The sequence below is a fragment of the Atta colombica genome, unplaced genomic scaffold (assembly GCF_001594045.1).
Source record: "Atta colombica isolate Treedump-2 unplaced genomic scaffold, Acol1.0 scaffold126, whole genome shotgun sequence".
NCBI classification, from domain to species: domain Eukaryota; kingdom Metazoa; phylum Arthropoda; class Insecta; order Hymenoptera; family Formicidae; genus Atta; species Atta colombica.
Window position 1 is genome coordinate 6,579,346 of NW_017259213.1, and position 15,070 is coordinate 6,594,415.

At 32.5% G+C, this 15,070-nt stretch overlaps 4 protein-coding genes across 4 annotated transcripts; 2 read left to right on the forward strand and 2 right to left on the reverse strand.

Annotated features, from left to right (window-relative positions):
* The first annotated feature begins 965 nt into the window (after positions 1-965).
* On the forward strand, positions 966-3,705 carry LOC108695065 (putative inhibitor of apoptosis). Its single transcript, XM_018204808.1, is given in 3 exon segments — positions 966-1,244; positions 1,331-1,998; positions 2,473-3,705. Coding segments are annotated over 3 exon segments (1,056 nt in total). The 5' UTR covers positions 966-1,204; the 3' UTR covers positions 2,821-3,705.
* A 1,271-nt stretch (positions 3,706-4,976) lies between these two features.
* LOC108695001 (congested-like trachea protein) lies at positions 4,977-10,224 on the forward strand. Its single transcript, XM_018204708.1, has 5 exons — positions 4,977-5,208; positions 5,363-5,477; positions 5,854-6,168; positions 9,383-9,556; positions 9,684-10,224. Exons 1-5 carry the CDS (start codon positions 5,113-5,115, stop codon positions 9,869-9,871), a joined length of 888 nt encoding a protein of 295 aa, XP_018060197.1. The 5' UTR covers positions 4,977-5,112; the 3' UTR covers positions 9,872-10,224.
* LOC108695000 (insulin-like growth factor-binding protein complex acid labile subunit) lies at positions 6,360-9,180 on the reverse strand. The gene is made up of 6 exons (XM_018204707.1): positions 9,079-9,180; positions 8,494-8,631; positions 8,275-8,406; positions 7,384-8,201; positions 6,763-7,312; positions 6,360-6,607 (listed from the first exon to the last, which is right to left on the reverse strand). Exons 1-6 carry the CDS (start codon positions 9,115-9,117, stop codon positions 6,434-6,436), a joined length of 1,851 nt encoding a protein of 616 aa, XP_018060196.1. The 5' UTR covers positions 9,118-9,180; the 3' UTR covers positions 6,360-6,433.
* An 824-nt stretch (positions 10,225-11,048) lies between the features above and the next one.
* Positions 11,049-13,693, reverse strand: LOC108695091 (WAS protein family homolog 1-like). The gene is made up of 4 exons (XM_018204846.1): positions 13,454-13,693; positions 12,757-12,886; positions 12,079-12,637; positions 11,049-11,948 (listed from the first exon to the last, which is right to left on the reverse strand). The coding sequence occupies exons 1-4, from the start codon at positions 13,473-13,475 to the stop codon at positions 11,178-11,180; spliced, it is 1,482 nt and encodes a 493-aa protein (XP_018060335.1). The 5' UTR covers positions 13,476-13,693; the 3' UTR covers positions 11,049-11,177.
* Positions 13,694-15,070: the final 1,377 nt, after the last annotated feature.

Below are 15,070 nucleotides of genomic sequence, written 5' to 3' on the forward strand. Positions count from 1 at the left end.
AACCATTTTATTTTTTGACTATGAATCTAGAGGACATTTTAAAATCGATTCTACTAATGTGAAATCTCTTTGTTTCCTATGTCTTTGTTTCTCTTGTCTTTTGCTTCTTGCTTCTTCCCTCTTTACAACAGTTTTATCGACAATTGTATTTCTTGCTCTGTGTTTCTTCCGAAGTTCGTTAACTTTTATCTCAGACAACATAAAACAAAAAACCGGAAGTAGAAAAACCGGAATAAGAAGCAAAAAAACAAGATGTAAAAAAATAACAAAAAGCAAGAAACAGGAAACAAAAAACACATTGTAGAATAAAACCATAAGACTGTATTTAAGATGATCTTGAATATTAATCTAAAATCCAATGTCCACGATGCTAGAAATCGGTCCAAGATCTGGGACAGAGAAAGAATTAACAAATCATCATATTTGAACAATTTGATCACATGACCAATGCGATTGGTCAATTCTTTCTTCATCCGAGATCTCGTTTAAGAACGAACTATGAATACCGCCTGTTATATTGGAACTGATCAATTGCATTTTGCTATTCAGCAGAAATGACCAATCACAGTCATTGACACTTAATCGACCAACTAATAAGTTAATCAAAGTTGGTGAGATTAATCTTTAAGACTAATGCGGCGCTCTGATTGGTTCGTGATTTCTTAGGGCGAACGTTGTCTTGAATATAAAAAACGGATTATGAATACCAGCCTGTTTCGTGTCGTGAAATTGATTGATCTTGTACAAGAAGTAGAACCATTATTCCATATAACAGGAAACAATAACACATTTTTTTACATTGTGTTTGCGACCCATTATTTTCTAATTTTGATGGCTGTTACATAATAATTATTTGCGTTGTCTAATTTACGCCAGTTCCATTTTCGGCCGCTAGGCGCGCTGGAGAGAATCTTTGCTAACTTTGCGTCACCAATATTAACATTTTTTCTTTACAAGTTCTGACAAGTTCATAGCAATTAGTGTTAGTCTCGCGAGATCATTTGAGTGGGTGGAATATGATTCCTCTCATTTCGGGTTGTGTCATCTTAATTATATTTTTGAAAAGCGTTGCCGGCTTTGACTGAGCCTTGCATTACACTACTTACAGTCCTACATTAGATACTGGCCGTATCGTGGCGTGTTGCCACAGGAGCCATTAACGAGGAAGAAGAAAAAGTTCATAGCAGACAAAGATATCCCAAAAATGACTGAATATATTGAATACTACAGGTTTCCACTAAATAGTATGTTATAAAATTTAATAAAATCTCATGATGTATTTACGAAAGAAGAAGATGAAATTGATAATGAATTTCATCGATTTCTTTAGATTATCAATTTGAGGCTGCCCGCCTGAAAAGTTTCCATACCTGGCCGCATCCATGGAAGAAGTCGGAAGAATTCGCAACGGCTGGATTTTTTTATACTGGTGAAAGCGACATAGTGAAATGTTTCGAGTGTGGTGGAGAATTATGGAAATGGAAAGTGGAAGACGATCCAATGGTTGATCATCAACGGTGATTAGGAAAATGTAGATTTATTCGTAAAATTCCATGCGGCAATGTGCCAATTAGTATAGATTCTAGCGCAATTCCAGCATCTGTGCCGGAAGGCGTGGATGAATGTGGAATTTATGTTCGGACAAACATCCCTAAATCCAGTTCAATCCATGGAGATCAAGAGAATTTTAGATCGAAAGAACTTGCATCAAAACCGAAGCATCCAGAATATGTCAATTATGCTGCTAGATTAGCGTCGTATGATAAATGGCCCAAAGCAATGTCACAAACTAAAGAAGAACTGGCAACTGCTGGTTTCTATTATTCTGGAAGTGGCGATGAAACATTATGCTATTACTGTGATGGAGGATTAATGGATTGGGAGCTATATGATGATCCTTGGATAGAACATGCCAAATGGTTCAACCGTTGTCCTTATTTGCTTGTAACTAAAGGATTAGAGTTTGTAAACAACATTAGGAAACCATATACTGAAACAGTAAGCTTTTAATGAAATTGAAATATCGTATTGTATCAAAATGATTAGTCAGTACTTTATGGGATTTAAATAGTAATATGATAATTTATTTATATGCTGAAATATGTGTTTATGTTGAATGTTATATAAAAATAAACAGGCACTTAATAAAGTAAAAGTAAAGACTAATAGTTGGTTCATTTGTAGATTATTATGTATATGAACATATATATTAGGTGTAGTAAAAAGAAATCCATTATTTTTGCATGAAATTGAATGGAAAAATAATGGATTTCTTTTTACTACACCTAATATATATATATATATATTTATATATGTACATTTATTTGCTTTTGCAAAGCACGAGCATTATTATTTTTTTTCAAATGAAATATTAGAATTATACAATTTGTACATTTGTGTAACAGTTTAATCTCTTTAAAAAATTATGAAATAAATGTGTTGAAAGACAATCAATCTTAAATTGTTTTTTAGGAAACCGGTGCATCTTCAGTTAATGAATTGGATAAGAGAGTGGAAAAAGATGATAGTGAGAGTATTGCTAGCGAAAGGACTCAAAATTCGCTTTCTGAAAAAACTATTGCAGAAACAAGTACTATATCAGGCAAAGCCAATCCTGAGGAACAATCTGTCCAAATACAGGTTGACAAACCACACAACAAAGATGCAACATTATGCAAAATTTGCTTTACTAGAGAATTACGTATTGCATTTATACCATGCGGACATTTATTGGCGTGTGCAGAATGTGCCAGTAATATGAAAATATGCGGTATATGTCGTAAGAATATTGAAATTGCTGTACAAGTGTACTTCACGTAGGGAGTGTCTTATCTTTGTAACACATTCCATATGAATTGTGCAGCAGAATTTTTTATCTATCATTATGAAAACTGGTAGGAGTTAACAAGAGCTTTTTAAAACAAAACTAAATCACACGATTCATGTAGCATGCAGTTCAACAAATACAATAACATCTGTTGATCTGCATGCTATATAAATGTGATTTAATTTTGCTTTGAAATGCCACAAAAAGCTCTTGTCAACTCCTTCCATCCTTCTTTCCTTCCTGCCTATTGTCCGTAATTGAGCGTTGTGACTTCTCTCATATGCCTGTGATGAACACTTTGATTGTACACAGTCATAAGGGACCTACAATTTAATGATTCCGAACGACAATTTTGTTTAAAGAAGTGTACATGGAAGGATATACTCTCCAGTGGTTTGTCATTGCCTGTCGAGAGGCGATACGAATGTTCGAAAAATTTTTCAGTTCCGAGAGCGATTCCATAACTGTTTTACATGTCTACCAACAGATATGTCATTACACAGCTTTTTTACCATCTAAAATATCTGTGCAACAATACCGACAACTATAGATGTGTAAAAACAGTTACAAAATCGCATCTCTGGAGTCGAACCCAGGATCTTTGGCACAGCAGTCTTATGCACTTCCTGCTACGCCACACTCGCATTCAAAGATTTAGACTACGGTTCACTTTATGCTATGAATGCTTTGAAGCATTTATAGTGTCAAATGAATCGCCCCCTAATGTTTGTGAAAATAATTGTTTTCCAAATAATCCGTAATAACTTTAAATATTACAAATAAATAATGCGTTATAATGCTTCATATTTTTTTCTCTTTCTTTCATGTATATCTTTTCATGAGATATACAGCAATATTAAGACAAATAAAAAAATAGAGTAAAAAACAGGCAAAAGTCTTAATATGCGGTAATTGGTGTGATTATCATATACAAAGTTATGTAATAGATACAATCGAAATATAAATGTATATGATAATTGCAATTACCAATTACTGCGTATTAACTTTTTATTTGTTTTAATATTTCAAGAGCCCAATTTGAATTATTAATTTGAGCAATATTCATGAAAAAAAAATCATACATTCCATTTTGAACATAATGTACCTGATATATATAATCATTTTAATCCTTTAATGCCCATTTTCACCAAAATAACTTAATTTCAGCTTACGTTACTTCGTTATTTCAGATTAACTTTCTACTAATCTCTGTTTAATTTTCTTTTTATCTTTTTCTAATCTTTAGAACTAAAAAAAACAAAAAGTATGTTAAACCGAGATTAAAGTTAAACTACTATCGGTGAAAATGGGCATTAGTGAACACAAAGATAAAATGATACTATCATGTGAAACGGAACGCATCCCAATACATTCTTGTGCATTTCAGTTGCACCAATGTCACTTTGACTTTAAGCGAGACTTAAAACTCTATTTGTCTCGTTTTAAAGCCAAAATGAGACAAAGAATTTTAAGCCTCGCTTAAAATAAAAGTAACGTTGATGTCGAATCGAGCCTAAATGAATAATAAACTAATAATACGGTATTAATTTCATAATTTATTAGTTTCATAGACATGTACATATGTTTAAAACTTAATAATACTCGATTTTTATTTAAAATTTATTTTAATGATATCATCTGAGTTTAATTTTCAATCAAATCAGAGATGATAATTGCAGAGGAAAAATTGTAATTTTTTGGCAATATATAAGATATTATATCATTAAAGTATGCATACTTATTTATACAGCTTTTATATAATAAAAAATCACGAATTTAATAATGTATCATCGAAATATTTATGTTAATAAAATTTTCATAAATTTTTATTAATTGTCGGTAACGTCATCGTTCTTCAATTATCTCCACATTCCATTGATAGTCACAAAAATTTGCCCAGGGCCGAGGGTCTTTAATAGTGCACACTCATTTATTGTGAAGTACATTCACACGTACACTAATCTATATACATTTATCTTTCGAGTGTAAATAGTGTTATAAAATGCAGCTCGAAAAAACAGATCGGCCGTATAACAATTTGTCCCTAATTTGCACACACTATTAAAAAGTCATTACAATATAAATACAATTATATAGTAAGACTATATGTAGAAGACTGTGACAAACATCATGACCGATTAATGGAATTTATGATCTCGAGCCTACGTCAAGGGCCAATTGTTGCTGTACTTTGACCCCTGACTTAATCAACGAGTTTTTTAAGACTGTTTTTTCGTCGATACTTTTTAGACTTATTTAGACTTTCAGTTTTATATACAATAATCATGTCGGATACCGTTAGTCCTATTAAATATTTCTTGAGTGGTGGATTTGGCGGAGTATGCACTGTGATAGCTGGCCATCCTCTGGATACCATAAAGGTAAGGTTATATTTTAATTGACTAGCTTATTAAAAATTGAGTGTAAAATTGACACATTGCTTCTCTTTTTCTTATCTACATTCTGTCTAAATATTGCAGTTTGCCTTCTACAAGAATCATGTGCGTTTTGTAAGACATTGCTCTATGTATTTAGGTACGGCTCCAGACGATGCCAGTTCCAGGACCCAACGAATTGCCTCTCTACACTGGTACATGGGATTGTGCTAAGAAAACAATTACGAAAGAAGGAATACGTGGTTTATATAAGGGTATTATATTTGTACTGAACATCACACGAATATCTTGTCAAGCTTTTTCCAATTCAATATTGAGATTATAAAGATATTTGTATAAAATCTTAAGTTATTGCTATAAACATATCGACATTTTGATAATTGTGTCAACTACATGAACTAGACTAGAATATTTTAGAATTTTTAAAACATTATGTAACATGATGTATAAATAGTATTCAAATAACACAACCAGGTCTATAGTTTTATTATAAGTAAAGTTATTATAAGTAAAGATATAATTAGTATCTTCATGAATTATTTATATCTCAGATATAAATATTATATTATTATATTATTATATTTTTGAAAGGAAATTATTAATTAGAATTGGATTTTGTTATCTGTTCAGGCATGGGTGCACCATTATCTGGCGTTGCTCCTATATTTGCGATAAGTTTCTTTGGCTACAGCATCGGAAAGAAGCTACAACAGAGTGTCTCAGATGAGAAACTCACTCCATTACAATTATTTTATGCTGGTGCATTTAGCGGCATATTCACGACTATTATAATGGCACCTGGTGAACGTATTAAATGTCTGTTGCAAATACAGCATGCAGATACGAAGCCAAAGTATAGTGGACCATTGGATTGCGCTAAACAATTGTATCAAGAAGGAGGCATCAGAAGTATCTATAAAGGCACCTATGCTACATTATTAAGAGGTATAATTCATACTTTGTTATATACAATTCTCAAAAATTATGTAATTTTTTATAAAATTATGTTTAAAGATGTTACACTGCCATATACCAAATAGAAATTTGCCAGAAGAATTAAAATGGAAATTTTCACGTTTATTATGTACCTTAAAAGGATTAAGTATATTTTTAGAAAAGGAAATAGGTTTTCAAAATTTTTAATGTATTTTTCTTTTATTAACTCTCTGTGTATATCGACAGATACATACAATTTGAAAAGAGAGATTAGCTAACTGATATTGTTATCCTCTTCAGAGTTTCTCGTCTTTAAAAATTTTCGAAGGTACCTTTTCCTCGGGCTTCTGCATTGTAAACCACCTTTGCGCAATGCATAGAAGACACCCCAATTCTGTAATCGTTTTGGCGTTGAACAACGTGGAGCTGTTTCCTTATTTCTATTTACCTAAAAATGGTATTGCTAATAATTTTTATATTATTAATATTTATTAATATATTTCCTGATATATATTAATTCTTCTCTATTTATTTCTCAATTAAGTCATTATAAATGGCTTTAAACAGTAAACATCAAATATGATATTGATAACTATAAATTACCAGATTAGGATTCCAATTGATCATGATACATGCACAATCCCAAGGATTATCGTCCAATCTTATATTTTGGACTCGCGTTTGTTTATTTGGCAATCTCAAATTTCTAAAAAAATCTAAAGGTAGCGAAGTTAATTTGTTCTTTGTAAGTATAATATCTCTCAATTCCTTCTGCTGTTGAGCAGTGAATAAACCAGGCGGTATAGATTCCAGATCGTTATTTGATAAGTCAATTCTCCTAACTTTTTCTAAACCATAGAAGGCATCCATAGAAATTTGTTGAATATGGCAATGACTTAAATCGAGATCCAATAAATTAGTAAGGTCGACAAACGCATCAAAATCGATGCTCGAGACGTTTCCTCGCATCTTAAGATGCGTCAATGATGGTAATCCTTGCATGATAAAACGTTCTAATAGAGGTATCTCTAGATTGTACAAGTGTAATATCTCAACTCGACGTAGACCTAATAACGAATTCTTCTGCAGTTTCAGTTTAGATGCCATACCTCCGAGATACAATTTTATTGTCGTATTCATAATCTCAAAAGTACTAAAATGAACATATGATAATTTTCTCAGATTTAATCATGGAAACAAACCACGTATAGTATTATTTATTACCTTGGAAAAATGGAATCCAGAGGATTGTCCGTAAAGTCAGCGCTCACGAGTGCAGGGAAAGGCGGAAACGATAACTCTGACAGGAACGTTAAATTATTTTGTCTTAAATCCAGATGTTCTAATAGAAGCAATCCTGCCAGGTCTACGCTTTTCAATGTCAGTAATTCGTTGCTTGCCAGTGAGAGGGATCTTAAATTTGGTGTGCCATAAAAGCAAAATTCAGGAATGAATTTCAGACCGTTTTTTTCTAGTGAGAGATAAAGAAGACTATTAAGGCCATCGAACATGTGCCAAGATATATCTTTCAGGTTACAATCATAAATTTTTAAATGCGTTAAAACACCAAGCGCAGCAAACAGTTCAACATTTTCTCTGTAGCCTTCCAATTCTTGCTTATAAATGTCATATGGCAGTATTTCTTTATCTTCGTTATTCTGTTGACTCAGAAAAATAAGTCTGTGACCTTTGTATTGACTGCTATTGCTTATAGACACCTGGTTTTCGTCGACTGTCTCCGTTTCCTGCGAATTCATCGGCTTGATTACCAAATTTGCTTTGTCTTTGTTTGGTAAATTTAAGTTCGACAATTTAACTCGTTCCAAATTTAGATATAGTAAAGTAGATCCTAGAGGATACATTGTATCAGATGCGAGAATAATGCCGCCTTTTTCTGTATGATTATTCATCTCTTTCATGGAGGAGTCGCTATAATCTATTCCTTGAATATCTAGCGATATCAATTCGTTGAATCGTTGAAATGTAGTAGCTTGTAGAAGAATATCGATATCTCCGCTACCCGATTCAAGTAATGTCAAAACCTGATAAAACACCAAGATGAGTTAATGTGAGGGGTATACAAACTTATGAAATTATATATGCTTCTTATGTCACCTGTATATCTGAAGGAAGTTTAGTCAAAAGTTCTTCAGGGTTGTCAACAATCACGCATGTTGCGATTTTCATCAGTTCATGAGTCATTGAATTGTCGTTTATATTAAGATCAGCACCATCGGAAGGTATATCCTGTTTGATTGAGAATGTATTAAAATTATGGAAGTGAATATTAGAAAGTGTAGTACACTGAAAGTGTTGATTGTCATTTACTCATACCTGATTATTATCTTTGTTTATGCCAGCCCATTGATGCAGAGACAGATCGGAATACTTTTGGATCTCACAGGTACATCCCTGCGGGCATTTAATCTCCCACACATCACCGATATCGATAACTTGTCCTATACACTGATCCTGAATACAACGCAATTTGAATCAATGATTTTATATTGTGATAGAATATTTCAAACTTATAAATTTCTTGTGATTTTTAATCTATCTTATAGCATTGAATTTTAGTTTGAGTAGTTATTTTATGTATTTTAATATATTAAGATTGATTCATAATTGGTTCTTATTTTGTCTTAAATATCTTAAGATGCATTAATGTGGTTCTCTAGTTCATGACATTATAAGATTGTACTTAAGACAGTTTTAAATATAAGAATTGACTATGAATGCTGATCTGTGATTGCCTAATGATATCTTAAAACTGTATTTAAGACGGTTTTTAAATATAAGGATTGATTATGAATACCGCCTGAATGTGTCGACACACGTCACGTATACAAAATAATTACATAGAAAACGAAGTTGAATTTATTAACGGAGCGCACGACAAGTGTTAAAATTTGTATGTACCAACGACAAGATGATGAAAAGCAAGATAACAAATGTCATGTTGTTTCACTTTATGATGATTTTGAATCGGAGCACGATACTCGGGACCAGCGGCAGCACACTGGCCCGAAGGAAACTGGATTTTGTTAACTGTTATCTATATGCTTTGATGTGCTTCCTATCAAACAGGATGCCTTCTATCTGCCAACCCACATGCTATCTACTTGCTATTATTAATTCTACATAATGTTTATATGCCATCTTTGGTTCGCACAAGGATACTTAAACGATTCCTAATTTACTATGCCTCCATGTTTTTTTTCAGATATTCCAGCCAGCGGAATGTATTTTTTAACATACGAATATCTAAAGGAACAATTTACTCCAGAGGATGGGAAACTTAGTTTACTGGCTACCATAACGGCTGGCGGTTTTGCAGGCATTGCGAACTGGTTGGTAGGAATGCCACCTGATATCCTGAAAAGTCGCTTACAGACTGGTACGTATATATCTCTAAGAGTTTCTTTCTTTTTTATCTTTCAAAATTCTGATTAAAACATATTAAAGTTATAATTAATGGATATAAATATGCAATGTAATATTTCTTATCATACATTATTATACAGCACCAGAAGGTACATATAAACAAGGAATACGCGAAGTATTTGTTAAATTGATGAAAAACGAGGGACCAATGGCGCTTTACAAGGGTGTCGTACCTGTTATGCTACGAGCTTTTCCTGCCAATGCGGCCTGTTTTATGGGCTTCGAAATTTGCATGAAATTCTTGAACTGGATCGCGCCAAATTTATAATTTAAATCAAACAATGTAATTATAGAATTTTTGAAAAATATTCTAGAGATCTGTTGCTCCGCTTATACTTCATATTCGATAGGTACAAAGTGATTAATTTTACCGCGACAAAATAAATTATATACAATAAAATAAAAATTTAAATAAGGCTAATGTAAGTCATACGCCGATGTAAAAAATAGGATAAGCAGATAATATTCAAGTGTTGATGATTATCTTCATTTATTCTATTTCGAAATAAATGAAGATAACCATCAACCTGTGTTTATATACATCTATTCTTGCCTCTAGCAACTTTATATATGTGTGTATATACCGAGAATATATGTCTCAAAATGATATATGTAAAATATTAGGACAATTTTGATTTTAATTTTGCCATGTATGTACGTAAGAAACAAATGAAAGTATAACATCAGGGTATAATATATTTGTGTATTCATTTGTAAAGCGTTTCAAATATATATTCAATGTTACGAACATATCATATATCATAATATTAATAATTGTTAAGTATGTATTGAAAAACTGCTCAACAGTCTCAATAGTATATGTGCAAATTTTAATATTACAAATTTATTCTGTATTATACAATTTGAATATAAAACTTTATTAACGTAACAGTATATACATTAGTTACATTCGTATATTGTACACTTTATCGTATATTAAGAAATGTACAATCAGGATTTTAATGGACTAATTTTACTTTTGTAATATATTTTATGTACAAGACTTTTTTGAGGAAGATCGTACACAAAAAATATGTGTGTGTGTGTGTGTGTGTGTGTGTGTGTATGACGAATGAAATATACATAAATGTAAGTAAATAATTATAGATAATTACTGGGAAAATGTATTAACGTACAAAATGTATTAACGTACAAAATAAAATTTTCTATTCTGTTAACTTATTTTTTTCATAACAATTTTTCTCATCCCTTCAAAAATTTTGTAATTTACTCATAAAAAGTCGCGTAATGTTATTTGATCGAACTATTGCATTGTCAGAATTATACATTCACAAAATATAAATTTTTATACAAATTATTTTTTCATAGAAAAAATATGATTAGCAGAGTTACGGGATGAAAGTAGAATTTTAAAAATCAAATAATTTTCAGATCTGAATAAAAAAAATAATATAATCAGATCTATATGTCTGATTCTATCCTCCTCTACTTCATTGAATTTATCCAATAAAAAATTCCCCTGAGTCTCTTCATGCGCGGATGTTGTCATTTATCATGATCATTTATCATAATTCAATAGCACGCTGTTCTATCAATTACCGTAACAGTAGTGATCACTCTTCCCAATCGTCCGTATCAGGTTGAGAGTCATATTCGCTGGTGGCGGAATTTCTATCCGACGCAGACGCTTCAGTCGGTTTCGGAGGAGGCGGTATTAAGCTCGACATTCTCTCCAGAGCTCCTACCGTAGAGCCGGCGATACCTTTGCGTCTTAACGCTAGTTTTGCATGTAGATCTGCCATCAGATCACCTCCTACCGAAGCCGAAGACCATCGATCACGCTTCTTTTCGTCCGGTACAGTAGGCCTCAATTTCGCTCTGCCTATTCCACCAGCGTCTCGTATCGCCGCCATCAAATTAGAACGATCATCCATTGTAGTTGTCATAGGCGGACGATTCGGTGTTTTATTCTTTTTCTCCGAACCATCATTTGACGTAGGCACGGTCGGTTCTGCAATCGGTGGTGGTGGCGGCGGTGGTGGTGGCGGCGGAGGTATCATAACTTGAAAACTGATTTTTTCATTGCTCACAGCACTATTTGCATTTGTGGTGACCGTAGGAGGTGGTGGAGGAGGCGGCGCAGGTGATGATGCAGTTGTCAAAGCTCCAGTTAAAACTGGCAAGTGTGGAGCACTATCTTCGGTCTTCGACTGAGAGTCTCTCTCGTCACTGATTGGCGTCGGTAGATCTAAACGAACAGTGGGCGTCGTGACCGCAGATGATGGTGCGATAGGGCTTTGGGAATTAAGATCGAGCACAAATTTCTCATCATCCACAATGCCTGGTAAATCTGGGAGTGTTAGCGGTACATTTATTTGAGGAACCTAAAAATACATAAGAATCTTCTGTAAGAATAAATCGTAGAATCGTAAATTTAAAAAACAAGTATAAATGTTTTCAAATTGACATAAATTATATTGTTAAATGAGTTAATGTATTATATGAAAATCTGACCTCTCCAAGAGTCGGAGTATACAAATAGCTGGAAGACGCATCCATTTCTGACGAAAGCCACGGTTGTACAATTGAATCTGGAGCATCCTCAATTTGCTGCTTGTTGACAGACTGACGTGATGATCGCATGGACGTTTTTTCGTACGGACTATCCATGCTATCGAATAGTAGGAGGGCACTAACTGAGGATAATTGTGGTGGGAATGGTTCTACATCATTCTCAAGGTTATCTTTTTTGCCAGCCTTTGATCGTACGTGATAAAATTGGAGCTTTTCTTGGAGGCTGACATTCGCGGCATATTGACCGTCCTCAGTTTTGCAATTAGAAGATAAATATGCTTCGGGGATATCCTTTATAGGCACAGAACATTTGTAAATGCTTGGTATAGCAGCGATATGCTCGCGCTGTGACGGTATAGTCATTTGATACTCCTTGTAAGTGTGATTAGCCGGATATTTAGCAGCAGAATACATTTTTACCGCTTTCAGGTTTAAATTAGTTTGTAAATAGTGCAATCTGTCCTCCAACTTCATAGCTCTCTCTTTAATGTTGGTCAATCTAAAGACAAATTTATTCTTTAGTAAATATTATTATTGGATCAATCAAATGTATAATTAAGCAAGGCAATCGAATACAACAGTCACATTAAAAATCAAGAGATATTTTTTTAATTCTACCTTTGTGTATTCTCCGAAAGCCTCCTATCAATGCAATCAAATATATATGAGACAGCATCGCCTAGATTGTCTAGAGCTTCTGCTATTTGAACTATAGTTTCTTCGTGTCTCAAATTACTTGGAATAATACCTGAAATTGGCAGAAACCAAATAAAAAACAATATAAAAAACAATATAATAAAATGTATAATAATACAAATACTATGTATATGTAAAATATATATTATTGTATACATATTTTATATGTATGCATTAATGTGTCGCAAGATAAATAATCGAATTTAATTAAATATAAATATACAATTCTATAATTATAAACATTTACACATTATTTTTAACGAAAATATTTTCAATTCAAGAAAGTCATTTAGCACATTTAGATATATAGGCTTTAATTATTTTAATTTTTTCTTCGTCCTCGATATGAAATTATACACCATCCTGAGTCCTTTTATCTCCTCCTTTCTCAACCTAACTCCAGATACAGCCGGCATATTTTTTAAAATAATCCTTTTATGATTTTCTAAATTCTGGGATCTCACTCTAAAGAATGAAAATTGAGCCAGAAGATTCGAAAGAGTGACATTCACTCCCAAAATTTTAGAGAATAGGTTATGTTGCATCATATAAATAAAGCGAACGTGCGGATTTGTACGTCGTGAACGGGAAGTACCACAAAAGTCGGGATTCCACGTACCAATCTCGATTCGTTCTGGCATCTTGGTCCCGGCGGAAGAATCACAAAGATAACCGTCTCACAAGACAATAATGCACATCATGGACAATAATGCATATCATGGAACGTCAACTTGCGAAGTGCCGACGTGTCCTGAATTATGACACGCGAATACGCGGATTACGTTAACTCCTTGGCTATCTCAGCTGTACTCTGCATGACATTAAATGACATCCGCCTCAGATCATATTTCTTAAATTCGACGACGAACTGTCACTATAAGCATGATGGAAAATTTAATTAGCTAGCTGATTGCTCTGAAATCTAAATTACTGTTTGTCTTACCCATGCCATGCGCCATGATGTAAACAAGAGTTTCATTGCGCACGATGATGGTGATTGAATAATCAAAATTTAGCCTCAAATGCTCAGCTGCGCAATACTACAATACATGATAGGTTTCCAAAATTAATGACTCGTGAGTAAAAGAAAAATACTTGCTGTATGCAAGAAACATAAAGAAAACTCTAGTGACAAAAATTATATATATATATATATCTCATATTTTTAAAAAATATTTTTTCAATTTTAAATTTATGAAGATTTCTAATAGACTATTCTTTAAATTTTCTCAAGTTTTATAATAAGTTTTCTTCGGAATGTTCAAGTTATGGAATAAAAAAATAGAAGACTTTAGAATTTATTTTATATTCGATTTATATTCACGTATACAAATTTTATAAAATCTAAAGTGTTTTAATTCATGTAAAAAAATTTGAGAATTTTATAAAAGTTATATAAATTGTGAAAAATTTTGAAATTTATTTTTTTAATGTAGAAATTCTGAAAAATTATCTGAAAAATTCCAAGAAAATTTTCATCAGGAAAGTACTTGATTTGCATATATGTATTATTAGTAAACTCACTTTCAATTTTGCATTCTTTTAAATATTTCAAATACATAGAGCATTGCAGATTTTTTGTTCTTATTTGGAGCGATATCAGAGTTTTAGGATTATCGGATATAAATAAAATGTAAAGGAGCAGCGAAATATGTAAATAAATACAATGAATATATCATCAACTTATCATGTTAAAATTAAAACAATATATAGTTACATTATACATATACATTTTTTCGAGCATTGTAAATTTTTTTCTTGGCTTAGCGTTTAGGATCACGATAAGAGACATTTACAAGAACATAAAAACTTTATTGTGGTCCATAATATCAGGTATAGCAGTTACACTTACGGAGAATTAAATATCTAAATGTTTAACGTTAATAAGATGAAAGATCACGAGAATATACGATGCATAATTCCAGTAAATAACTTGTCCGCCAATATGCCAGCAAATTGGTAACAAATTCGATGAAAAATTGCTAGCAAATTGGTATCGATTGTATCCACATTAAGCTCGTGTTTCGCCGGCTGAGCCTGCTGACGTAATGTGATAGCAAATTGGCGGTAGAAATCGAATAGAATCTATCAAATATAGATTCTACTCTATTTCTGTGACGAACTGTGTAAGAAGTATGAAAATTTACTTGATTTCTGTGTCAATTTGTCATTATATTTCATTGAGAAATTTTGCTAGATATTTCTGCATTTTGCCACTACTATTATATATATATAT